General features: G+C 36.5%; 14 protein-coding genes across 14 annotated transcripts; 7 read left to right on the forward strand and 7 right to left on the reverse strand.

Annotated features, from left to right (window-relative positions):
* The first annotated feature begins 336 nt into the window (after nucleotides 1-336).
* Nucleotides 337-2,506, forward strand: SOCG_01452 (signal recognition particle receptor alpha subunit Srp101). The gene is made up of 3 exons (XM_013164406.1): nucleotides 337-728; nucleotides 856-2,010; nucleotides 2,079-2,506. Exons 1-3 carry the CDS (start codon nucleotides 528-530, stop codon nucleotides 2,358-2,360), a joined length of 1,638 nt encoding a protein of 545 aa, XP_013019860.1. The 5' UTR covers nucleotides 337-527; the 3' UTR covers nucleotides 2,361-2,506.
* A 134-nt stretch (nucleotides 2,507-2,640) lies between these two features.
* SOCG_01453 (methyltransferase) lies at nucleotides 2,641-3,531 on the forward strand (the record flags this gene model as incomplete). The annotated part of the gene is made up of 2 exons (XM_013164407.1): nucleotides 2,641-2,895; nucleotides 3,040-3,531. The coding sequence occupies 2 exons, from the start codon at nucleotides 2,641-2,643 to the stop codon at nucleotides 3,529-3,531; spliced, it is 747 nt and encodes a 248-aa protein (XP_013019861.1).
* A 70-nt stretch (nucleotides 3,532-3,601) lies between these two features.
* Nucleotides 3,602-4,922, forward strand: SOCG_01454 (mRNA decapping complex regulatory subunit Dcp1). The gene is made up of 2 exons (XM_013164408.1): nucleotides 3,602-3,965; nucleotides 4,258-4,922. The coding sequence occupies exons 1-2, from the start codon at nucleotides 3,831-3,833 to the stop codon at nucleotides 4,501-4,503; spliced, it is 381 nt and encodes a 126-aa protein (XP_013019862.1). The 5' UTR covers nucleotides 3,602-3,830; the 3' UTR covers nucleotides 4,504-4,922.
* On the forward strand, nucleotides 4,856-6,046 carry SOCG_01455 (helper-TIM). Its single transcript, XM_013164409.1, has 3 exons — nucleotides 4,856-4,944; nucleotides 5,052-5,252; nucleotides 5,351-6,046. The coding sequence occupies exons 1-3, from the start codon at nucleotides 4,940-4,942 to the stop codon at nucleotides 5,490-5,492; spliced, it is 348 nt and encodes a 115-aa protein (XP_013019863.1). The 5' UTR covers nucleotides 4,856-4,939; the 3' UTR covers nucleotides 5,493-6,046.
* Nucleotides 4,905-7,472, reverse strand: SOCG_01456 (autophagy associated protein Atg3). The gene is made up of 3 exons (XM_013164410.1): nucleotides 6,799-7,472; nucleotides 6,630-6,744; nucleotides 4,905-6,577 (listed from the first exon to the last, which is right to left on the reverse strand). The coding sequence occupies exons 1-3, from the start codon at nucleotides 6,901-6,903 to the stop codon at nucleotides 5,946-5,948; spliced, it is 852 nt and encodes a 283-aa protein (XP_013019864.1). The 5' UTR covers nucleotides 6,904-7,472; the 3' UTR covers nucleotides 4,905-5,945.
* Nucleotides 7,407-8,258, reverse strand: SOCG_01457 (DNA-directed RNA polymerase I complex subunit Rpa43). Its single transcript, XM_013164411.1, has 3 exons — nucleotides 7,949-8,258; nucleotides 7,653-7,851; nucleotides 7,407-7,602 (listed from the first exon to the last, which is right to left on the reverse strand). Exons 1-3 carry the CDS (start codon nucleotides 8,214-8,216, stop codon nucleotides 7,545-7,547), a joined length of 525 nt encoding a protein of 174 aa, XP_013019865.1. The 5' UTR covers nucleotides 8,217-8,258; the 3' UTR covers nucleotides 7,407-7,544.
* A 137-nt stretch (nucleotides 8,259-8,395) lies between these two features.
* On the reverse strand, nucleotides 8,396-9,843 carry SOCG_01458 (mago-nashi). The gene is made up of 7 exons (XM_013164412.1): nucleotides 9,736-9,843; nucleotides 9,642-9,679; nucleotides 9,548-9,574; nucleotides 9,411-9,464; nucleotides 9,294-9,357; nucleotides 9,158-9,245; nucleotides 8,396-9,071 (listed from the first exon to the last, which is right to left on the reverse strand). The coding sequence occupies exons 1-7, from the start codon at nucleotides 9,762-9,764 to the stop codon at nucleotides 8,925-8,927; spliced, it is 447 nt and encodes a 148-aa protein (XP_013019866.1). The 5' UTR covers nucleotides 9,765-9,843; the 3' UTR covers nucleotides 8,396-8,924.
* Nucleotides 9,844-9,947: 104 nt separating this feature from the next.
* SOCG_01459 (RBZ zinc finger protein Vps36) lies at nucleotides 9,948-11,961 on the forward strand. The gene has a single exon (XM_013164413.1). It carries the CDS (start codon nucleotides 10,353-10,355, stop codon nucleotides 11,781-11,783), a length of 1,431 nt encoding a protein of 476 aa, XP_013019867.1. The 5' UTR covers nucleotides 9,948-10,352; the 3' UTR covers nucleotides 11,784-11,961.
* A 73-nt stretch (nucleotides 11,962-12,034) lies between these two features.
* On the forward strand, nucleotides 12,035-13,123 carry SOCG_01460 (SNARE Vti1; the record flags this gene model as incomplete). Its single annotated transcript, XM_013164414.1, has 6 exons — nucleotides 12,035-12,060; nucleotides 12,105-12,210; nucleotides 12,263-12,373; nucleotides 12,481-12,732; nucleotides 12,873-12,934; nucleotides 13,036-13,123. The coding sequence occupies 6 exons, from the start codon at nucleotides 12,035-12,037 to the stop codon at nucleotides 13,121-13,123; spliced, it is 645 nt and encodes a 214-aa protein (XP_013019868.1).
* A 16-nt stretch (nucleotides 13,124-13,139) lies between these two features.
* Nucleotides 13,140-13,428, reverse strand: SOCG_01461 (DASH complex subunit Dad4; the record flags this gene model as incomplete). The annotated part of the gene is made up of 2 exons (XM_013164415.1): nucleotides 13,140-13,253; nucleotides 13,324-13,428. 2 exons carry the CDS (start codon nucleotides 13,426-13,428, stop codon nucleotides 13,140-13,142), a joined length of 219 nt encoding a protein of 72 aa, XP_013019869.1.
* Nucleotides 13,429-13,751: 323 nt separating this feature from the next.
* On the reverse strand, nucleotides 13,752-15,326 carry SOCG_01462 (mRNA cleavage and polyadenylation specificity factor complex subunit Ctf1). The gene is made up of 3 exons (XM_013164416.1): nucleotides 15,218-15,326; nucleotides 14,193-15,175; nucleotides 13,752-14,146 (listed from the first exon to the last, which is right to left on the reverse strand). The coding sequence occupies exons 1-3, from the start codon at nucleotides 15,291-15,293 to the stop codon at nucleotides 14,036-14,038; spliced, it is 1,170 nt and encodes a 389-aa protein (XP_013019870.1). The 5' UTR covers nucleotides 15,294-15,326; the 3' UTR covers nucleotides 13,752-14,035.
* On the forward strand, nucleotides 15,229-16,456 carry SOCG_01463 (TRAPP complex subunit Trs23). Its single transcript, XM_013164417.1, has 2 exons — nucleotides 15,229-15,519; nucleotides 15,712-16,456. The coding sequence occupies exons 1-2, from the start codon at nucleotides 15,401-15,403 to the stop codon at nucleotides 15,989-15,991; spliced, it is 399 nt and encodes a 132-aa protein (XP_013019871.1). The 5' UTR covers nucleotides 15,229-15,400; the 3' UTR covers nucleotides 15,992-16,456.
* A 123-nt stretch (nucleotides 16,457-16,579) lies between these two features.
* On the reverse strand, nucleotides 16,580-18,120 carry SOCG_01465 (ribosomal protein subunit L3). The gene is made up of 3 exons (XM_013164418.1): nucleotides 17,360-18,120; nucleotides 17,044-17,304; nucleotides 16,580-16,822 (listed from the first exon to the last, which is right to left on the reverse strand). The coding sequence occupies exons 1-3, from the start codon at nucleotides 17,921-17,923 to the stop codon at nucleotides 16,688-16,690; spliced, it is 960 nt and encodes a 319-aa protein (XP_013019872.1). The 5' UTR covers nucleotides 17,924-18,120; the 3' UTR covers nucleotides 16,580-16,687.
* A 491-nt stretch (nucleotides 18,121-18,611) lies between these two features.
* On the reverse strand, nucleotides 18,612-21,890 carry SOCG_01466 (Sre1 cleavage activating protein Scp1; the record flags this gene model as incomplete). Its single annotated transcript, XM_013164419.1, has 2 exons — nucleotides 18,612-20,919; nucleotides 20,971-21,890. 2 exons carry the CDS (start codon nucleotides 21,888-21,890, stop codon nucleotides 18,612-18,614), a joined length of 3,228 nt encoding a protein of 1,075 aa, XP_013019873.1.
* Between the last annotated feature and the right edge of the window lie 42 nt (nucleotides 21,891-21,932).

Here is a 21,932-nt window from a genome sequence, read left to right on the forward strand (position 1 = left end):
GAACAATTGCAAATATATCATAAAAATACATAAAAATATCCTTACTAAAATTTTTTACATTGAAGGATGGAAGTTGAACAGAATTAAAAATAATAATTAAATAAAAAATAAAAAGGAAAGAGAACTTAAATCAAGAGAGACGCTTCTTTCGTGTGAATAAACGCAAATGCAGTACCTTCTATATCATAAACAAAATAGCCTATTTCGATAAAATGAGAATGATTGATTAAATAAAATATAGACGAAGAGAATATCTAAGCAGAAACTTCATTATATATATATATATATATATATATTTCTTCTATTTAAAACTTATTATTTGTTTATTTAGCCCATCTATTTACCTCGGTTCAATTCTTTAACACTTTAAGGGGCTGCGCTATGGTCCTTTATCTAATGAAGATAGCTACACTTTGAGCTTTTATGAACAGAGAAACGCAAACGCTGTGCACCTCAAAATTCAAGTTTTCTTTACTTATTTTATGGATTAATAGAAGAAATTGAGGATTATTGCTCAGGAATTAAATATGTTAGACTTATTTGCGATTATAACAAAAGGAGGCATAGTCCTTTGGAAAACGTCTGATTCAGCTGCCTGCCAGAAATGTTTACAGGTGTTGTTTTATGAAGCTTTCTTAAGTGAACGAAAGAATATGGAGACTACATTTCATCAAGATCGGTTTACGATACAATTCCAAGAGTCAATTCAAAACGGCATTGTTTTTGCGGTAAGGAAGAGGCAACACATGATTTTATGATCATGAATATTAATTATTAAAGCAATTTTTCTTTGCAAACTTGATTCCTACTTCGTTCATCTCTCTTACTACTAGATTGAATTACTAACACCTTTAGGTCGCCTTCCAAGACGCAAAAGCTGAAGCTTTTACGCAGAGCTTGCTGAATAGTATGCATAACATATTCATTAATTTATATCAGGAACAGCTGAAAAACAAAGATTTCCCATCCGAGGACGATATCATAAGAAATTTCGTCCCATTATACAACGCTAAATTGTCCCAGTTAAGTAAGGTGTCCGACAAAGAGAATCTGACTTCAAATGAGGTCAATCGTCAAGAAAAAAACAAGGCATTACCTCGTCAACAGCCTCGGCAAAAGATGCACACCTCAAAACAAGCTCCATCCACTAGCAAAAAAGGAAAAAAAGAGCTTCGAAGATGGGATGATCAGTTGACAAATGAAGAAGAAGAGGCTCTAAATTATTCTGGTAACGTTTCGAATGAAGTTCCTAGCTCTTCGCAACTGTCAAATGTCGTTGGTGATACAAATTTTCAGAAAACAAAAAAGGGTGAGGTTGTTATTGGCGATTTAGAAACCGATCCAAATCAAAATTCCGCTACCACCTCATCGTCAGCCTTTTCATTTTTCTCTGGACTGATTGGTGGTAAGTACTTAAAAGAGGAGGACTTGGATCCTGTTCTTAAGAAAGTACAAGAACACATTGTCCAAAAAAATGTTGCCAACTCAATTAGTCTTGAACTATGTAAATCGGTTAAAAAGTCGTTGATTGGTAAAAAAGTGAGCTCTTTTGAATCAGTCAAACAAACGGTAAATGATGCCTTCCGCGAAACACTTACTCAAATCCTTACTCCAAGCACATCTTTAGATCTTTTGCATAGTATCCGTGCCGTCCAAAAAAATGAAGATAGACCCTACACCATATCTTTGATTGGTGTTAACGGAGTGGGCAAATCTACCACGTTGGCGAAGCTTGCTTACTGGCTTTTATCAAACAACTTTCGGATTCTAGTCGCCGCTTGTGATACTTTTCGTTCTGGAGCTATTGAACAGTTAGGGGTGCATGTAAAAAACCTTCAATCTCTTAAAGGAAGTTCTATTGAGTTATTTGCTCAGGGTTATGGAAAAGATTCTAGTTTTGTCGTAAAAAATGCCGTTGATTATGCCAAAAAAAATAGCTTTGATGTAATTTTAATTGACACCGCCGGTCGGAGACATAATGACCAAAGATTAATGGGTTCTCTAGAAAAGGTATGCATGAACGCTCTTTTTTTCTTTTCTTTTTTTTTTGTTTTGTTTTGACTTACTAACTTTATTAGTTTACCAAAGCTACTAAACTCGACAAAATTTTTCAGGTTGCTGAAGCTTTAGTTGGTACTGACTCTTTAGCTCAAGCCAAACATTTTCAGGCATCATTATACCACCGTCCTCTTGATGGATTCATCATTTCAAAAGTTGATACAGTTGGAAAAATGGTGGGTGTCATGGTCGGTATGGTGTATAGTGTGCGAGTTCCTATTGTTTTTGTTGGCGTAGGCCAAATGTACAGCGATCTCCGTACATTATCTGTTGATTGGGTGGTGGATCAGCTTATAAAATAAAAGATCCTACAGACCTTGATTCACTTTAATTATGAGTTTAGTTGCTAAAGAGTATAAATCATCGTAAAGGAGTTAATAGCTGTCTCCACTTCTTAATTAATAAAGTCCTTATATGATTTTTGTTTCTAAATGGGTTAACTGCCTTTTTGCTATTTCATCGTATTTGAGTTTTTGCAGTCGGTTATACCAAATCTAACAACCTCATACCTGACCTTCGTTTTTCAAGCTAAGTAAATATTCGTCGTTTACTTTGACAATTACAATTAACACATTACTCTTTATGGGGTTTTTAAATAAAGCATTGTTCTTTGGAGGAATATATGGTATAGGAGTATATGCAGGTGCTGTTGCATGGACTATCAGAAAAGACATTCTACGTTATGAGTCAGAACCCCATTTGAAACCTTTAGTTCCAGAAAAAAGAGTCGTATCTATTTATAACAACATTGCCGAAAAATATAGTAAGCGAATAACAAAAGAAGAACTGTTTTCAGGCATTTACTTTCTTCGTTTTTTTCACTTACGAAACGCAAAAGTATGTTAATCTGGATATATAATGAGCTGAGTAGTGTTGTCTGCCTAACTTTGAAGTGATTCGGCAGAAGAAGCCTTAAGGAATCATTCATCTTTCGTCGTTACGATTATTTTTAAGAGATTTATTTACTAATTAATTTATCAGGGTCGTGTTTTGGAAATAGGAAGTGGACCAGGCTCGAATTTTTCATTCTACAAATGGAAACAAATACAATCTTTATCTCTCGTGGAACCTTCAGAAGAAATGCATAAACTAGCTTCCTCGCGCGCTGAAAAGAAAGTTCCAGAGTCGGTTCATCTAAAACAATATTCAGATTTTGAAGAAGTGCCAAAGGAAAGCTCGTTTGATACAATTGTTCAAACATTTTGTCTTTGCTCACAAGAAAAGGCAGTGGAAAGTTTGAACAATGCTAAAGAAATGTTACGTCCAGGCGGACAAATATTGCTCATTGAGCATGGTCAGAGTAAGTATGGATGGCTGAATAAAATATTGAATACTTATGCTGAATCGCATTATGAGGATTGGGGGTGTGTATGGAACAGAAATATACTGGAACTCATTGAAGAGTCTAATCTTGAGCTCGACTCTTGTAAACGCTACAACTTTGGAACAACCTATGTGATAAAAGCTCACTAACTTAACTTTGTCGGTGAGCATTTTTTATCTCAGTCTACTTATTAATTATTGATATAATGCTAATTTAGAAGCAATTTTTGCTGATTTTTTTTTTCCAAAAGTGATATGCCATAACCTTCACCTTCCTAAAGTAATGTAGTGCCAGATCACCAAGTAGCTCCCTCAACAAAGCATAAAACTAGACCTACTACTCGTAAAAGCTACGTTAGTTTTTTTCTTTTTTTTTTTTTTTTACTTCAAGCTTTCTTTTCTTTTTTACCTTTTTATTTAAATAAACAAACAACTTATCAATTTCGAAAATGGAAGATGAAGAAATTCTTAGGAATGCTGTCAACTTGCAGGTTCTAAAGTTCCATTATCCTACTATCTCTAGCACAGTTGACATCGCTTCTCATGTTGCAGTTTATCAATTCGATATTCCTTCTCAACAATGGGTATGTATAGAAGATGGTTCTTAAAGCAACACATTTCTTTGATTATACAATGCTTGGCAAAGTTCGACTCACTGAAGAATATGGTGGTCATTTTCTGATATTGAATTCTCACATTGTCTTCCACTTTATTCTTCAGAAATGTCTTACCGTCGAAACAAGGTACTTGTTATTCTGATGTACAAGAGGACGGTTCGCATGACAATAGCTTTGCGCAGTATTGTTTTCATTTTAATGATTGAATGCTGTTTCTATTTTAATTGATTTATTGCTAAATGCTAACTATGATTGCTAGGTAAAAACCGCCATTGAAGGTACTTTTTTCCTTGTTAAGGACCAATCTGGAAGGATTGGCTATGTGATACTTAACCGGAATTCTCCAGATAACTTATACTTATTTATTGATTATCCCCAAAATGTCCACTTGGTGGACCGTTATTTAATTCACAAATTACAGGACCGTCAGGTAGTTGGATTATGGATGTTTGACCCGAATGACATGAATCGTATCTATAACAGAATTTCTCATCATAAGTTTTGAATATAATGAAAACTTCAGGATAAAATTTTATATACGGAAAAGGTAATGATATTTTCAAACTTGGTATTGATTTACGTCTCGAAGTGAAACATGCGAAAGATGCAGACTTACAAAAATGGTTCTATCAATTAACTGTTTTTGCTTGCCATATTCTCTACACGAAACGAAGGAAGAGCAGAGCTCATATCAGATAGGATATGAACTGAACCTTTATAAGTTCAATTCCTTCATTTTCTTTTCAAAAGCTTTAATCTTTAATGTTTTTCTTTTTTTTTTTGTTTTTACATATAACAAGTCATTGACATTAATAGTATTTGAAGCATCTCGCTCATTCTTACTCTTACTTAAAAAATTTCATCCTTGCTTAACAAGCTTACAATCGCTCCATCTTATGGGTTATTGGGAGATTTGCTAAACAAGTTTAAAAGCTTATATAATGTGGTAAGTAAATAAATTTTTAAAATACGTTCTCAATGACTATGTGTCATTTCTTTGATGTTTTGAATCAATTATCTCGTTTCCATTCTTCCTTTACTAACTCAGTGAAGCAAGCACATATTAAACGCTCAAGTTTCCATTCGTACAGCTTGTTGCCGCCGTTGGGTCGATTGCATTCAATGCCATGATGAAGTCGCTGATCACCCTCTACTCAGGACTCCAGAAATGACTTTAATATGCAAGAAATGCCGTAAAGCATTTCGTGTTCATTTCGGAGAGGAAATGGACGATAGCGACGAATTTTGCCCCAAGTAAGTATTGAATTGAACCCCAGAAGCGTTTTACGACTGCATATCGTCTTGATTGCTTCAAAGGTTTAATAACTTTTCTAATATTAACTTTCTTCAAGCTGTGATAATCATTATGTTGTCAACGCCCTAACAGAACAACCTAAGCCAACGAATCCTTTCCCAGAGGATGTGGATACCAGAATGCTTCCCAACGATAGAGAATTAGAAGAACTGTTAGACGATACCACTCACCTGGGTTGAGCGTTGCAGTTGCTATTGTGAGAAAGCTTCTTCCATTATATATTAGACCATCATGGTTGTACGAACCAATAAATAATTATAAGTCTATTTTGTCTTTTATAGCATCATTTCATAGATTCATTATATATACGAACTATCAATTCTAAAGAATAGAGCGTTGATTAAGTTATGCCTGTGGAATATGGTCGTGATACGGGGAGAAAAAGAGAGGAATGCCAGGTTTATCATAAAGGATTAAAAAACTGTGTCATTTAGCAAATGTTTCTGTGTGTTATAAAAAAAAATCCGAAAAGTTACCAACAGAAACTGAAACAACAAAAAGAATAGGTTCGTTAAAACATCATAAACTTACATCCAACACATATACGATGTTCGGTATCTTGCGTATTGGAAGGGGCATTATAGGATCGAAGTATTAGTACAAATGAATGGAAAAGAAGAAGATAGTGTACTTCAGGCTTGCATGGTATAGTCAATTTCAAAGTACGGAAGCATGGTAGAAACAAATTTTAGAAAGAGAACCATGTACTGATCTACGCGAATCGGCTCGTTTCTTTCTCGGTGTTGCTTTATGAGCTTCAGCAAGACGCTAGCGTGTTTACAAGGATGAACACTGGCCATTGTATTATGAGAATGATAATGAGGAAAGGGCTCCATCGTGACAGTCTTTCCAGCATGCTCTCCGGATACGTCTGCATAAATATCTTTCATGGAGAGTAACTGGCCTCCCGCATTCCATCCTCGAAGAAATAGTCGTGGAGTTCTATAATATTTATCATATACAATGTATAAATCGTATCTCCGAGCTTCATTTCGAGGAACGCTAACGGGAACCATCTGCAGGTCATCTTCTTCTTCATCTTGTAGTGGTAAACCCTCAGAATCTGGAACATTACTGGCATCTTTACTATTTTTTGGGGCATCATAGGATGTTTCTTGAAGCAAAGACCCACTCTGCTCACTATGAATACTGCTCACGGATGAATTGTCATCCATGCCTGAAGGTTTAAATTTTGAATCTTCAGTTTCTACATCCACCCAATCTCCATTGACATCAACATTTATCTCCCTCGGCACAGACAGGACTATTAAGTTAGAATGAATTTTCTACAGATTTCACTCGTCTTCGTGACATACCATGCCGGGTTACCAAATATTGCTTGTCTTTAGGTAAAAATCCTCGAATACGATCGCCACATTCCCAACTCCAAGTAGGAAACTTTGTTACTAAATAGTCGCCTGCTAGAACAAACTGTTTACATGTTAGTAATTGTTGCTTAAGAAACCGGTCAATTTCAAAAACTACCTCCTCTGGACTTATCATTCCAGTCGTTTCAAAGTTTGAGCTTTTACTAGCAGCTGTAATATGTTCCCGCCAGTTCAAAAATGCTGATGTTAGTCGCTGTGCCATTGCTTATGGTTGAAGTCAAGTCGTAGGTAGCGTAGTAAATATATAAGAGAAGTGTCATGATATACAAAGTAATCAAGGATGCGTTTATGGTTCATATGATATAAAATAAGAATGAAGTTCAGTTAATCAGCTACAGAAAAGAATCGGATGAGTCTTAATGTGAAACGGGAATTTCAGATCTGCAATTGAGATAGAAATATGAAACTGAACGAAATGCTTAATAAATTATAAATTTAAACAAAAAGGAATGTGTAAAATGTAAAACGGATACCCATTGAGAGTATCAAATGCTATGATGGATCAATACCAAAGAACACTCCTAGTCACCTTAGGAAAACAAGTTAGCATATATTAGTCGTCTTCATAAGCAGACTTATTCTAATTGTTCGTACTCTTTTATAACCATTATTTGTGATGATTTTAATTGTGCTTTCTTACGAGTCTCGAGAGGGTCTTCAGTAAACCAATACCCACTAGTATTTGATGTTTTTATTAGCTATTTTACACTCTTCAAGTAGTTATAAATAATAATGAGCTGCTATCCTCAAATGGCAATCGGAAAGAGATTACGAGTAAAGCTGCTTTACGATTTTACACCCGAGCCCCAAAAAAAATCCTTATTCCTTTCATCTATTCCACAACTAAGATTTTTCAATCAACGTTCCCTGTACCATTGTCAATCCAGCCTCTCGCTGAAGCCTAGTTATATCATGTTAACAATAGAAAGACCAGAGGTTAATAATACTTACCCATCTACTTGAAATTCTAAAGACTGGCCTGGTTCAACGGTCTTCTTTTCCTTAGTCTTCCAACGGCCTTGTTCTTCTGTAGTGTCCGGTTCAATGAAGGACCAAGAAGAAGGGATGGATTTTCGAGGAATGGAAGCATTGAAAATTCCCAATACCAGAAGGCCAATATGACTAGGGCTTACCAAATTAATTTTTCCTTCTAAATAACGTAAAACGTTAGTGTTTTCTAGTTCCTTTTACTAGTATGACAGGCCAAGAAAAGATCTTGGAAAATATGCACATAAAAAAACACTTACCAAGATGATCTCCTTTCTTTGGAGAGAAAACTAAAACATCTACACGAATCCAACAATAGGAAAATGGAGAATCGTACATAATTTTACCGCTGTTTTCCAAAAATCGCACATTGTCATATGCCAACAAAATTCCATTGATTCGAGGCATTTTGCTGAGAATCATACTATCCAAATGCTCATGAATGGCAGCAAGAGGATTCCTGCTATGCGCAGGAGCAATGGAAAGGTACAAATCGACCGTCTGTTTGTACAATGATAAATCGGGCATGTTGGCAGAATGCAAGTTTACCTTCAGTAGGAAAACCAAACTCCTACTTGTCAACTACCTAATATTCCATAAAAATTCTTTTAGATACACATCCCTTTAGCTAAAATATAATTACTAATGAAGAATCCTTTTTACTGTGTTTGCAGGCAATAGATTAAAAGTCACCGGTATCTGTCTTACCAGCTATCCATTTGAAGACAATTTCATTGAAGAGTACAATATATCACAGTAAATAAGAAAACATAAGCCAAACATCCCTCCAACGGAATGTTTCAAGGTTTTTGAAAACGAGTTAAAAAATCTAATATAGTGAAAACCATGCCCACAGAAAATGAAGGACAGGAGGTAAAATTATAAAGTAGATTTACAGATATCTTCGTTATGCTGTTGTCCATATGGAGGTTTGGCTATAATAGTACCAGTTGTATCAGTATTCAGATATAAACCGGGCCGGGTAGTTAGGTACTTATACCTCATACCTCGTATCTTATCTCTTTTCTTTTTTTTTTATTTTCCACATTCGAAACAAGGAAATTTGTTCCACAGGAAAGACGCTTCAATTAAGTATCACCTATCCACGACTTTCCTATTGTACGATCAGAAGCCTTTTCAAACAACCAGAAAGGCTTTAAAAGGAAGAAGAGCGATTATAATACGGTTTTTGTCCGCCATACATTTAACTCGTTTATAGAAAACGTGATACGACAGCTATGTTTTCACTGGCCGTAGCTTGAAATTGAGGGAGATTAAGCTGAAGCATAAAGCTTTGAGATCTTGAATCAAATAATAAAAAACTCGCAATCCTTCAGGATCTTCGCTATTTTGAACATCCGCCAAACTACCCAGTTTACTAGTCTACATTTTATCTTGGTTAGAATGTATCCAAATACATAGTAGTGAACTTCCAGGTAGGAACCTTTAAAATAAAAATAAAACCATACCTCAAACATAATATGCTCTCCATTCATTCGGATTTCTAGTTCCTGTTTTCCATCCTTGTTTTTCCTAGGCCATTGCTCATCGGATTCTCTAAAGGAAGTAATGTAAGTATCGAGTCATTAAATGTTTAAGACATACTTGATTATCTCACTTTCTTCTACGATAGCTTGGACTTCTTTCAACACTAAAGGACTAACATACACTAGGTACCACAGTTGTCAGCATAATCAAAAAAACACAGTCATCAAAGCATACTCTCTTTTCGAATAAGTGAGTCATTTCTATAATTTGAATTGTTGGCGTAGCGAGCTTTGTCTTTGTTAGTATCTAGTTTTGAAGCCTCTTGTCGTATAGCACACTCGTCGGCTTGGTGCTTCAACAGATTTCCATACCGAGTCCATCGCTGTGATAATCAAATTCTAATTCCCTTGTTAATATGCCATTCCTGAAAAGTTTACGTAAACAAAAAATCTCTAGAACGCGTACCCAAAAACTCATGACCGAATCGGCCATAGTGACCAGAACTTTGTAGTAAAAATTAGCATCTTATAATCATTAAGAGACAGAACAAAATACATACTAATAACGAACGTAGAAATCACTACTCATACTCCAATGTATTGCAAATGAATTTAATATTTTCCAAGTGTTTTTCTTCGTTTCTTATATATGAGCGAGCCCGAATGCAATACATTATTCTAATTACTATAGCTTAAAAACATGGTTAAATACAATAACGAAAGTTGGTCTACTGCTGTATTCCAACTACTAACGGGTTGTTGCTTGGGCATCTTTGTCAAGGGGAAGTTAGAGTTGTGTAACAAGAAATACTAAGTGTAGAAAACCAACAAGAGAGTTTGAAAAAATATAAGAGTCCGAGCAGTTTCATGAGAATTTTTAGTTGTAATATACACAAAGCAAGCACTTTCTGAAGCGTCTATCGGTTCAATTGCTTTGTTTTTGGATGGATATACTTTCTGACTTTAAAGTCAAAAGAAAAATAAACATTAGCGTGCTTGTTTCCCTTGAGTTTGAAGGCTTAAGGACTAGTTGCTAAGAATTGAACTAATCCAGCAGTAAGCTTCTTTTCTACCGTTTAGATTTTACAGGCTGTACCCAGAGATAGTAGCAAAAGTACTGCCGAATGCAATTGCTCTATCGTCCTTTATCCGCTCGTTCCTAGAAATTTGATCTTTCATGACATTTTATCTTGATACCACGAATTCCAATCTTCCAGTTCTCGAAGCCAATGAAGAAATTGTACATGCACAAAATTGTGTTGGATTATATTTCGATGAAGAGAAGAGTCTCGATTATGGAAATGGGACACTATACATTTCTCAGAAGCATGTTTTTTACGTTGATTCTGAAAACGCAAAAAAAAACTCTCTGAAAATTCGCTTGTCTGATATAGTCGAGTTAAATCACACTTCGCGGTATTTTCGGTCTTCCCCAAAGATTCATCTTTATCTCAAGTTTGTGCAAGAAAAATGGGCTTGTAAAATTTGCTTTTACAATAATACGGGGAGTACCTTGGATCCTTGCATGAATTGTGGTGTTGAAGGCCGATTTCGCCTTCTGCAGGCAGATTGCCATCTCAACGGGGAAGGTAATAGAAAGAAAGGAATCTGTCCTACTTGTACTTTTCAGAACTACCCGGACTTACTGTTTTGCGAAATATGCGGTACTCAGCTCACTCATTTGCCTACCGCAGAGCATATACAGCTTTCCTTTCGAAATGGCGGGTCTTCTAGGTTTTTTGAAATTCTTAATGAACAGAGACAGGAAACGATTAAAAAAAAGAACAATGCCTTGCAGGATACTAACCGTCTCAAAAAGATCATTAACGAAAAATCTTTACGAATAGGAGGAATTCGTGATCTTCAACAATCTCATGCCCTCAAACTTGCTCAAAATGGACAAACACTTGTTAGAGCATTTCAAGACTTAGACGCCTTTTTCTCTTTAACCCAAGAGACCATGGACTTGGCAGATCAATTCGTGGAGCGTATACAAAACCTTGCAGGTGTTGCTAAACAATCAGATCAAGTTCAACAACTTTTGAAACGTACGCATCAATTGGGTTTGTTGAGAAACAATTATGCAAACATGGTTTCTGATAATTCCAATGCACACTTATTTCAGGTGGAGCTATGTAAAAGCATTTCTGAATTATTACTAAATCACTTAAAATCTGACACCGATACCATAACAATGACCCACGCCTGGGCCATGTATAACCGTGCTCGTAGAACCCATCTTGTTTCTCCAGCTGATTTTGCAAAAGCTTGCGAGCTGTTTTCTACGCTCGACTTAGGAATTTCCGTTTCCAAGTTATCATCTGGAGCGTCAATATTTCAGCTCAAACTTCCCAATCAAAAGGAAAAGTTTCTCTCTACCTTGTTGCAGACAATGCAACCAAGTGTAACGATCTCGCAATGTGCTATGAAATTGCATTGGTCTATCGGTGTCACCATGGAACAACTTGAATCAGCAGAATCGGAAGGCTATATCGTGAGAGATATTCATGAAGATATTGGATTTGGAATTCAGTATTGGAAGAATCAGTTCCAATATTTTGAGAGCGAACTAGATAATTTTTTAGTTCCGTCGCAAAACCACGTATGACAAGGATAATACATATTTTACGAATAGAACTATTTATGAGCTAATACATACATTCCTCTTTTTCTTTTAGTTTTTTCCACCCACACAAGCTCTTTTGTTTATATATTATAGCCTATCATTATATTCTAATAAAGAATATCAACACGTATGGACTGTAATCCTCCACCAAATACATAATACACTTACTATTGATTAGATTCAATCGAGTTCTACCTGTATTTACATTGACAAAATTAGGATAATTCCAGAAAATGGAGACCTATGAACAGGAGTATCGGTATGATTTGGGATTCCTTCAAATAACGTTCTAACAAATGACAGTTTACTCGCAGCAGATATTGAAGAGAAACTGAACGATCTGGCGAGAACAGCTGACAATACAGCGTCTCAGGCTTGTCAACGACTTCTAAATGAAATTGACGAAGTGGTAAGATCAAGGAATTGTTTCAACAGGAGAAGAAGTTACTAATGAATTGAAGATTGGACAAATAGAAATTGAAGCCGGAAGTGTCCCAACCGCAGAGCGAGGTGCTTTGAATGGCCGAATCAGAAGCTACCGGGCAAAACTAGAAGAATGGAGAAATATTTTTGTAAGTAAATAAACAAAGGGGACATGGATTCTAGAACAAAGACAAAACTATAGAAATCTGTCCTTCTCTTAGATATGAATCTTCTATAGCTAACATTTGAAAACTAGAAAACCGAAATGGCTAATGCCAATCGGAAAGCCCTCTTTGGACAGCGAGATACTACCGCTGATGAATATAAGGGCGTTGATCAAGATTACGATCAGAGAACTCGCCTATTACACGGGAATAGTCGACTGGAAGAAGCATCACAGAGGCTTCTTGAGTCACAACGTGTTGCCAATGAGACAGAGGGTGTGGGAGCCAACATTCTACGCGATCTTCATGGACAACGAAATCAATTGGAACATTCCCTGGGAGTGGTAAGAAGTTGAGTTAATCAACCTTTATATACGATGATAGTAACAGTATGAGTACTGTATTTTAGTATTTCTTATAGTTACCTCTCCATCGTGATGTTGATTTCTTCTCTATTTGTTCTTTAACTAATTATGTCTACTAGTTAGGAGAAACATCTGGACACCTAGATCGCAGCTTAAGAACGTTGAAGACTATGGCGAGAAGGTAATTAACATAATAAAAAAAAACTGAAACTTCCAAGTTTTTGAATCCTTATTTAGGGTGTCTTTCGCATGAAAGTGAACTTATGACTAACATTACTTTAGACTTGCCATGAATCGATTCTTCACAACGGGCATCATTGCTATTTTGGTCATTCTTATTCTTCTCATTCTTTACAATAAATTTCGCTAGTACCTCCAAATGGTGCTTAAATTGGATTCTTCAAATTGCCTGTTTCTTCCAGATGGAATTTTGCATTTCGCGCATAATTTGCCCACATTTGACTAATTAACTCTACGTTCATGTTTGACATATTAATGTTCTATTACCGATTAGCGACTAAATGAGCAATTTTTTTCGATCATTGAATGCAATGTATCAACAATACTTACTTGCAGTGCATAGTTTAATTTGCAAACATTTTCATTCAATTTTTCTACATTATTCACAATTCGTCCTAAAAGAGCGCTTTGCTGCTCTTCCATAGGATTATTCATTTTGGAAATTTCGCTTATAGTAGTAAGTAGGTAGCAGAGCAAGCAAACTGGAATGCACTTACGGTGAGAGGTATAAGATTATGTGCACATACAATGCGAAATATATATATATATATATATATTATGGATTTTTTTGGTTTATAAGAGAATATAAATTTTGTAATCGTGAACTGTGTAAGTGAGCGTTCAATGGATTTTTGCAGCAATATGTTCCAACAATGAAATATCAACTAGATAGTCTTTTACAGTAAGTATCATATGGCTATAGAAATAGTCATATAGATTCATTATTTTACAAGAACTTCTATGAACATATAAGTTTACGGGACGAGCACAAATTTCCAACTTGATGATGAGAAAAGTATATACAAAATATGCACGAGTATTCATACCAAACGTACAAAATATCGAAGAAAAGATTTATAGGTTACTTACTAATTTCATAAATTATCTAACCTTAAGAAATAATAATTAGAAACAAAATCAGCATGATTAAGCTTACATGACAATTAATTATAAACACTGAAAAGAAAGTCGCTTTTTGATATAAAACCCCAAAGATAAGAAGAAGTAATGACTAACACTGTTCGTTTGCTCCTCCATCTTTTTAAAAGGTACCGTGCTGTCGACGGATTGCTATTATTTGTTCTCGTTGTGCGGGTGGTAAAGACTGTATTTGTTCGGGAGTTAAAGTCATAAGCTGATTTATAAGTGCCATCTATACGAAAAAAATTAGCAAATAGAAAAAAATAAGAGAAACTTACCCGTTTTGCTTCAGTGCTGTTTGTGTCTGCATCAGCAGAAATATCAGGACGAGCAGCCGGAGTTGCTCGTGGAGCGGCCTGAGGAGCAGGGGTAGGAGCCTGAGAAGCGGGATTGCTACGCATCGACAATACAACCTGTTGTAGTACTCGAGAATCAATCATATTCATTAACAGCATTGCCTGGAAGGCCGCATAAGGAAGGGCAGGATTAGCATTTAATAAGCGTCTAGCCTCATCCGGAGCTACGTGAACTACTGTCTGTAGCTGGGTAAGCATGGTTAATAATTCTTGTGCTGTGAAAGATGAGAAAACTTTCGCTACAGAAGGAGGAACAGAGTAAGACTGCGGTGTTTCGGAGCCAGCTTTGCTACCCGTGGACGGTAAATGTGCTGCAGATGGTGTACTTGAAATAGAAGGAGTCGCAGTAGGGATAGGATATGAAGGTGCCGATGGTGGAATCCCAGAAGACGAGGTATAAGGATTATACGAAGAAGCTGGAAAAGGACTCCGGCGTGTTGCATTCAAATTTGCTTGCGTATATAAGTCATTGGCAGAAGAGGACGTAGACGGCATAGGGGGAATGTTATAGTCGGAGGCATGAGCTGGATGCATATTTGAAGCAAGAGAATGAGGACGGAGATGAGGAGGAGGGTTTTGATAAGAGGTATATCGAGCTGTATGAGAAGGATCAGCTGAAGAAGAAGAAAAATCACCATGCTTGTCTTGAGATCCGTAATTCTGGTGTCTTCTGGGGTCATTAGAAGGGAATTCTACACGGATTTTTCGAGGTCCAAAAAATTCACGATTATTTAGGCGTTGAACAGCCAAAGCAGTTGTCTCACTGTCATAAAACTCACAAAATCCATAGCCTTTTCCATTGCCAGTTTCCAAATCCATAACCAGCTTGAACTGTTTTACAGGACCCACTTGTTCAAGGATTTCTGTCATTTGGTGTTCAGAAACATCGTAAGGTATGTTTCCGACTAGAATTTGTTAATAAATAAAATCCTATAGCATAATCTTACCAAACACCACATTCCCGACTGTCATCGACATGCTGGTAGTCGCGTAGAGAAGTCTGATCGCTACAACCACCATCATTATTGGACTTTTAAGCAAAAAAAGGAAGTTCAGTCTGAAGTAATCAACCCTTTTCTTTTCTTTTTTTTCTTACGTTAAATTCTCTCATTATTGAACGAGGTTCTTCTATGCATGCCATCTTAATCATCAACCGTGCAGGATCTTTAATTTTTCATCGTGAATATGGACCATCTCCTACATCACTAACACCAAATGAATATTTGATATTGGCTGGAACCATTCATGGGTAAGTTAATTTACGGTCGCCTATATTTCTATAAACAGCATAGTTCTATCACACCAAAGCTAGTATGGCTGTCCGGAAACATATTAGTATAGCGAACAAGCATGGTGATAGTTCTCTTTGTCAATAATGGACGAAGTGTTAAAACTACCTAAGTTTAATGTCACGCTTAAAGAGAAGTTACTAATTGCCCAGTGTTCATGCCATTTCTACGCAAATTAGCCCTTTGCCTGGATCCTCTGGAATTCAATTCTTAGAAGCTACAACGTTCAATATTCACATCCTACAAACGCATACTGGAGTTAAATTCGTGTTATTTACAGACAAAAAACAAACCAACGTACGTCCCCATTTACAGAAATACTACGAACTTTACGCAGATTACGTTCTAAAAAACCCTTTTTACACTTTGGAGATGCCTATTAAATGCCAATTATTTGAAGAACAGCTGAAAAGATACATAGATTCTCATTGACGAATTCATTTTAATCAAACAAACCGAATCCCATCTAGAAAGTATTAGTAACTGAAAAACTATAAATGAAGCTAATTTATGAATAGAATGAAACTCTTGGTTTTTCTATCATAAGCTTCAACAAACTTACATCCTCGTCTGATTCCTCCTCGGCCTTAGCCTCTTCCTTCTTCTCCTCAGCAGGAGCTTCACCAGCAGCAGGGGCAGCGGCGGCAACAGGAGCGGCAGCAGCACCGGAACCAATGTTTAAGAGAAGTTCCTTCAAGTCCTTGCCCTCAAGAGCCTTGGCAAAGATAGTAGCCCAGATGGGTTCAACTTCGACATTGGCAGCCTTGGTCAAAGCCAAAAGCTTGTCAGACTATTATAATTATTGTTAGGTGATCGATTCTAATAATATAAAATTACGTGAGGTCCGAAATAAAACATTGATTCTTTATTAATAGGTTTATTAAACAATATTTTCTGACACCATACGGTGACTTATTTAGAAAATCATTTATGTTTCATTCTTCTCATCGTTCAAAATAAACTTACGGAAATCTCAATACCCTCGTCGGCCAAGATGAGAGCGGAGTAACTTGTAGCAAGTTCAGAGGCAGACATTTTGGTGTTTGGTAAAGTATACCCTTCTGTCATGGTGGTGTCTATTGTTGGGCACAACAAAGTGACTGTCATTTATTAACCCTACCCTATACCTTACAAAACCAACTCTCCGGGTGAAATATAGGGAATAGGTGAAAACGAAGCGGTTGATGTTTGTAATGTTTCACTGGGATATTGTTCAAAAGGGGGAGAATGAATGTAGTAAGAGAGAACAGCATTATATGCAGCCTATAGTCATTAGTATGTGTTTGTAAAAATAAATACCAAAACAGACGTTGATGCAGTGTACAACATGTCAAATGAACGACGTAAAAATGAATGCAGTATAGTACTTCACTGAATATGCCGCAAAGTAGCCAGTAGAATTCTAATAGCGCAGGATCCAGGTTTGTCGTTCATTACACGTGTCGACAAATTTCAATACCCGCTTGTCTGTTTAGCCTACATACCTGCTGTTCAGCCAAATCCATACTACTTGCTTGACCTTGACCAAGGCAGAATGGACCAGAATAAGCGCCGATAATGAAGACAGGTTCTCTGGTTTTCCTTCCAGTTTCAGCATCAATCCTGTAAACAGGATCTTTGAGCTTTAGTCTTCTACATAACCGAGCTAGCTGTCTTCGTGGATAAAGAATTTGCAGCATAGTTCGGGGATCTAATTGACGAGAGAATATATGACTATCAACGAACTTCTTTGATTCTTGGAAACCCTGCATGATGATGATTAGTAAAGGAACATAATTGAATACAGCGGTCTTTTCTTACTCCTTCCAAATGTACTGCTCCCAAAATAGCAAGAATAGCACGTTTCATAGCATCTGGTTTGTAAATTTCCCCAGCCACTCGAGTAGTTTCTACTTCCGTTGTTTTTGCTAAAACTTTTCCAAAAGCCTGTTTAGGATCCTCATTCCAAAGTTGCACTTCGAGACCCCAAGAGTTTCCTAGACGATTCAGCGCGCGTGAGTCTAGCAACCCATCGCGTAGTCCTTGAACTCCCTTCTCAGGTAAACGCGGATATAAACATTTAATTCTCTCCAAAACATACATATCACTCAAAATTTTTCCAATCGTCCATAATTTCTCATTGGATACAGCTGCATTTTTCACGGCTGTTTTGTCTATTAAGGCTTGCGCCAAAGTATTCATCGGAAAGTTTGGCTTCAAACCAATTCTATTGCTTAGAGTAGCTATCTTTGCTAAAGCCTTTTTAGAAGATAATACTTCGCCAATGAATCCATGATTGCCAGTACTATTAAATCGGCATGTGTTCACTTGAATTCCATGAGCCTGTTTACGAAGCAATCGAGACGTTTTATACAATATAGACATTACTTTTAATTAAACATTAATCAATTCCAGCTATTTTTTTCGATACCACGAGAGCAGGGACCGTATAAGAAAAAGATTCAAGAAAAGTACGGTGTAGGTTGCGACGCTAGACACTAAATTTCCACCATAAGCACATATATGAATGAGCCATTCATAGTTTTTCTTGATTTATAGTACTTAAAAATTTTTAAAATTTGTTTTGAAACAAGTCATATTTATAAAATAAGCCTATGAATCTATAAGCTAAGCTTGAAAGAATAGTAGGCAAAGCTTTTGGTTTTCAAAAAAGCGACAAATGCTCAAAAATAATTCTTTATTGATACAATGTCTATAATTGAGAAATTGAATATGCCTTTCCTTCTATTTATTTAAAAACAATTTACAACATTAATACTATCACTTAACCAAAAGTTGAAACGATAAAATAACAGAAAACAGAAATATTTATTTTAAACCCAATTTATCTACGGCAGCCATTCCATATATCCATGCAAGACCGGCTTGCTGGCTTGTAAGAAGCAACCTCGAATTCAATAATTCATGTAAATTGGAAAAAAGTAAACCATAGTTTTTTCTAGAAAATAATCTAAAATAAATCATAAGGAACCTAATAGTATACATCTGAAAAATAAACAAACACAACTTTAAAGGAGAAATTAAAACAAGATGATCTGTAAAGCTGAACTCCTCACATGAAATTTTTCCTTTTTTGTTCTAAAATGATATTCATCTCGTGGGAAACATTGTCGTAGTAAAACTCGCGAGCATTCTTGCTGTCATAACCAACAAATGTTATATAATTTCCAAGAGTGATAGCAACTGATCTTTGAGATATTACCAAACTTGGACCTGGATCAGTTATATGTAGTTGATTGAACATTTTTAATCGCCTTGTCCGCTCGCGCTTTTCTGCCTGTGAATACATCCACACTTCCCATGATTGAGAGCCTGTGTTTCTTCCTAACGATTTCTTTTGTCTAACTTCTTGCAAATACGAATCTAGAAGCGGTATATAAGATGTCCACTCATGGCGATGATTTAACTTTTGTTTTCGATTACGAAGGGAAGCATTGGCATACAAATTCACAGAATGAGATGCGCGCGGGTTTTCCATGTTTCTTTGTTTCCTTATTCCGTAGACATACATTCCATCGCAACTCATCACCCATGAGCCAAGACCGTTCATCTCATGAGTGCTTTCCTCAAGACTGTCAAACGAATGTTCCATTATAGAATTGTCGGGGTCATGCAAATCTACCTGGTTCGGGCCCATGTCCCATTCATTTAATACCATATAAGACTCATTATCTGCGTTCCCATAATGATGATAAATAACATTTCTCGTCGTCTGATGAACAAAACAAAAAGATATAGACGATATGCGAAATTGACCCTTCACGAATCTGCTATTACTGACTCCAACGGTCAGAGTGCCATCGGCAACATCCGAAATGGCGAAATTATATACAACGCGGTTATCCTTGAGATTAACCATCGCAACCTTGCTTGCATCAGCGATGAATAGTATGTCAGCCGGAGAAATAGGATAAATATCCTTTATTTTTTCAGAGGAGATTTTGTTGTTCTCGTTTAAGTCGCAAGACACCCATTCGGAACCCTTTTTGGTGATAACTATCACCCTGTTCTCAGCAGTTAAGCAAATGAAGCGATTTGCTATAGGGGACAGTATGGGCAAAGATTTGAGAATGACGACACCCAAATTAAATTTATGTTCCAAAAATATATCTGCAATCCCGCCATTTACTTTAATGCGAAAAACTTGAATATCTCCAGAGGGTTCTGTCACTACCAAGCTGTATACCTTAATCTTGTCACTTAAGTGCTTTTCAGGAAGCCAAAAAGCGTCTAATTTACCTTTAGTTCGGCACTGGAAAAAGCATTGGAATAACAAACAAGGCGTGTTGACATCTAAGATATAGAGTATATCTTTTGAAAACAAAGCAATCACATTTCCATCTGGATCAATTGCAAAAGTTTTGATGGTTTTTGGCATTTGCTGTTTGTTTAGCTTCAATTTTACGCAGCTTGTCTGTAAATCCCAGACGACTAGGCATTTGTCCAAACCGTAACTAGCCAGTATTCTATGATTGCTAGAAATCGCAATTTTTCGGATATCAAGTTGATGATGAAGTGGAATGGGCTGGATCAGAAACTTTTCTTGATGTAATGACTCATCATTTGTGTTTTCATCGTGATCGGACCAGCCACGGAGTAGTCCTTTTACTAGGGCACCAACGGCAAAATCTATAATGAATAGAACGCTAAAAAAAGTTGACCACCTCCATACTCGTCTGTCGTAAAACGAGTTGTAAATGCTCGTATAATCATCACGGTCAACAGTATCTATAATGATCGGTCTATACAGAGCAAAAATAAGTTCACCCGTATCAATTTTTTGTGCTAAGCTTTTCAGAAAAGATGAATCAGCAAGCCACCCAGTGGTAATTAATGGAAATAATTTTCGTTCACGAGTGATTCTACCCAATCTATGGTATAGCGTAATCAGAAACCGAATGTTGGGAGAAGCAAGTCTCCAAAAGCCATTAATTTGCATGCTTGATCTCAATTGAAGATAAATAATGTATGTGTAGAGAGAAAAAACGCCAAGGTTTTTTATGATGTAAGGAGACCACAGGAATTTAAAAAAATCTAAGTATTTGAACCACCACTTTGTAGTAATTGCACTAGTTGGAGCATCGAGGAAATCTTGAAGTTCTAGACGGCGGATATCTACACTGAGTACAGCGAGGAAAAAGCTCATATGCAGCATAAAGCTTATAACAAAGGAGCAAGCTAGAAACAAACAAAATTCTTGAACAAGTGGGTAAACAAAGAAGCTTAAGATAAATAGCGTCATTAGCTTGGTAAATAAAGATGTCAGCGACGTTACAATGGTAACCGTAAATCCTTCCATTATTCGTGACGGGACACGCTTGGTTGGCGGCGATGCAATGACCACCCGCAGAAGTCGAAAGCTGTCATAGGTTAGTGAAACATAAAGTATTTAAAAAAAATAATAAGCATACGAATTCTCTATGTCCATAAAGATGATTATGTAATAAGCTATTGGCCAGGGACAGATAGGCCCAGTTCTTTCAAAAAAATAAAGGATTGAACAAGCTGAAAGATAAGCTGTTCCACTCTGAATAAAGATTGTAGATGTTAAGCCAAATTTGGCACGAACGTCCTGTAAACGAACTAAAGACAGATATAAATACCCATATAATAATATCCCAAATCCAAACCACAGGTACCATCGGTTGATACGTATAATTTCCGGAAGTTGAGCAACAACAGTCGTTGGGTTCCGGTCAATTGTACTAGCATACAGTTGAGGTGAATCTGAACTAAAACTTTGTAGTACAGAATTAAAAGTATCTAAATGTTCCGGCTTCAAAAAGTAAGTAATCACAAAAGCACTCAGAGAATCTCTCCCTTCAGCAATTGTATCGTTATTTAATAACCGAGGCTCTTCAGGCAGACACTTTGTGTAAGAATATTTCGCAATTGGATTTACCTTTTCGTAAAATTTTGGTATTGGAGAAATTGTTACACAGGATTTCTCGTCCCTGATGCAGGGATAATTATTGTGCGCCAAATATTCATGAAAATTGGTTTCCCATCTATAAGCGTTTGAAAGGTAATCCTCAGAATATACTGATGAATTTGTTCCTAAAAGGTACAGTTGCTTCGTTATAACAGAAGGTCTAGCATTTGTAGATTCCGCAAACCAAGCAGACCAAGTAGTCAATGATGAATCCGACAGGGATTGTTGATACGCAACTAACGCCGAATAAACACCTGTAATTGATAAAAGAGTAAATATTAATATGAAATACCAAGGATTACTAGCTATACAATAGCTGTAATTTGCTATAAAGGTAGGGAAAAGAGCCCTGCTCGAATTTTTGATATTTCGGCAGCCTTTGAATGCTGTAAAATTCATTACGAATAATTCACTTTAATAGCATCGGAAAATAAATTAATT

The sequence above is a fragment of the Schizosaccharomyces octosporus genome, assembly GCF_000150505.1.
Source record: "Schizosaccharomyces octosporus yFS286 unplaced genomic scaffold supercont6.3, whole genome shotgun sequence".
In the NCBI taxonomy this organism is placed as follows: Eukaryota; Fungi; Ascomycota; class Schizosaccharomycetes; order Schizosaccharomycetales; family Schizosaccharomycetaceae; genus Schizosaccharomyces; species Schizosaccharomyces octosporus.

Excerpts from the sequence above, each read along its gene's own strand:
- SOCG_01456 (XM_013164410.1), bottom strand. The coding sequence starts at position 6,903 with ATGGCACAGCGACTAACATCAGCATTTTTGAACTGGCGGGAACATATT. Across the intron at positions 6,745-6,798 it reads GAATGATAAGTCCAGAGGAG|TTTGTTCTAGCAGGCGACTA; the intron begins GTAGTTTTTGAA and ends ACATGTAAACAG. Across the intron at positions 6,578-6,629 it reads ATATTTGGTAACCCGGCATG|TCCTGTCTGTGCCGAGGGAG; the intron begins GTATGTCACGAA and ends CTAACTTAATAG.
- SOCG_01465 (XM_013164418.1), bottom strand. The coding sequence starts at position 17,923 with ATGTCTATATTGTATAAAACGTCTCGATTGCTTCGTAAACAGGCTCAT. Across the intron at positions 17,305-17,359 it reads GAGCAGTACATTTGGAAGGA|GGTTTCCAAGAATCAAAGAA; the intron begins GTAAGAAAAGAC and ends ATCATCATGCAG. Across the intron at positions 16,823-17,043 it reads TGGATTTGGCTGAACAGCAG|GCTGCATATAATGCTGTTCT; the intron begins GTATGTAGGCTA and ends TAATGACTATAG.
- SOCG_01457 (XM_013164411.1), bottom strand. The coding sequence starts at position 8,216 with ATGCCCGATTTATCATTGTACAAACAGACGGTCGATTTGTACCTTTCC. Across the intron at positions 7,852-7,948 it reads AAAGAAAGGAGATCATCTTG|AAGGAAAAATTAATTTGGTA; the intron begins GTAAGTGTTTTT and ends TACGTTATTTAG. Across the intron at positions 7,603-7,652 it reads TTAGAATTTCAAGTAGATGG|GCTTCAGCGAGAGGCTGGAT; the intron begins GTAAGTATTATT and ends TGATATAACTAG.
- SOCG_01452 (XM_013164406.1), top strand. The coding sequence starts at position 528 with ATGTTAGACTTATTTGCGATTATAACAAAAGGAGGCATAGTCCTTTGG. Across the intron at positions 729-855 it reads AAAACGGCATTGTTTTTGCG|GTCGCCTTCCAAGACGCAAA; the intron begins GTAAGGAAGAGG and ends TAACACCTTTAG. Across the intron at positions 2,011-2,078 it reads TAATGGGTTCTCTAGAAAAG|TTTACCAAAGCTACTAAACT; the intron begins GTATGCATGAAC and ends TAACTTTATTAG.
- SOCG_01463 (XM_013164417.1), top strand. The coding sequence starts at position 15,401 with ATGCATGCCATCTTAATCATCAACCGTGCAGGATCTTTAATTTTTCAT. Across the intron at positions 15,520-15,711 it reads TTGGCTGGAACCATTCATGG|TGTTCATGCCATTTCTACGC; the intron begins GTAAGTTAATTT and ends CTAATTGCCCAG.
- SOCG_01462 (XM_013164416.1), bottom strand. The coding sequence starts at position 15,293 with ATGATGGTGGTTGTAGCGATCAGACTTCTCTACGCGACTACCAGCATG. Across the intron at positions 15,176-15,217 it reads AGTCGGGAATGTGGTGTTTG|TCGGAAACATACCTTACGAT; the intron begins GTAAGATTATGC and ends AACAAATTCTAG. Across the intron at positions 14,147-14,192 it reads ACAGCACTGAAGCAAAACGG|ATGGCACTTATAAATCAGCT; the intron begins GTAAGTTTCTCT and ends TTTTTCGTATAG.
- SOCG_01458 (XM_013164412.1), bottom strand. The coding sequence starts at position 9,764 with ATGAGTAGTGATTTCTACGTTCGTTATTA. Across the intron at positions 9,680-9,735 it reads GATTTCTACGTTCGTTATTA|TTCTGGTCACTATGGCCGAT; the intron begins GTATGTATTTTG and ends TTTACTACAAAG. Across the intron at positions 9,465-9,547 it reads TTATCACAGCGATGGACTCG|CTCGCTACGCCAACAATTCA; the intron begins GTATGGAAATCT and ends ACAAAGACAAAG.
- SOCG_01459 (XM_013164413.1), top strand. The coding sequence starts at position 10,353 with ATGACATTTTATCTTGATACCACGAATTCCAATCTTCCAGTTCTCGAA.
- SOCG_01455 (XM_013164409.1), top strand. Across the intron at positions 5,253-5,350 it reads AGCGACGAATTTTGCCCCAA|CTGTGATAATCATTATGTTG; the intron begins GTAAGTATTGAA and ends ACTTTCTTCAAG.
- SOCG_01454 (XM_013164408.1), top strand. The coding sequence starts at position 3,831 with ATGGAAGATGAAGAAATTCTTAGGAATGCTGTCAACTTGCAGGTTCTA. Across the intron at positions 3,966-4,257 it reads ATATTCCTTCTCAACAATGG|GTAAAAACCGCCATTGAAGG; the intron begins GTATGTATAGAA and ends TATGATTGCTAG.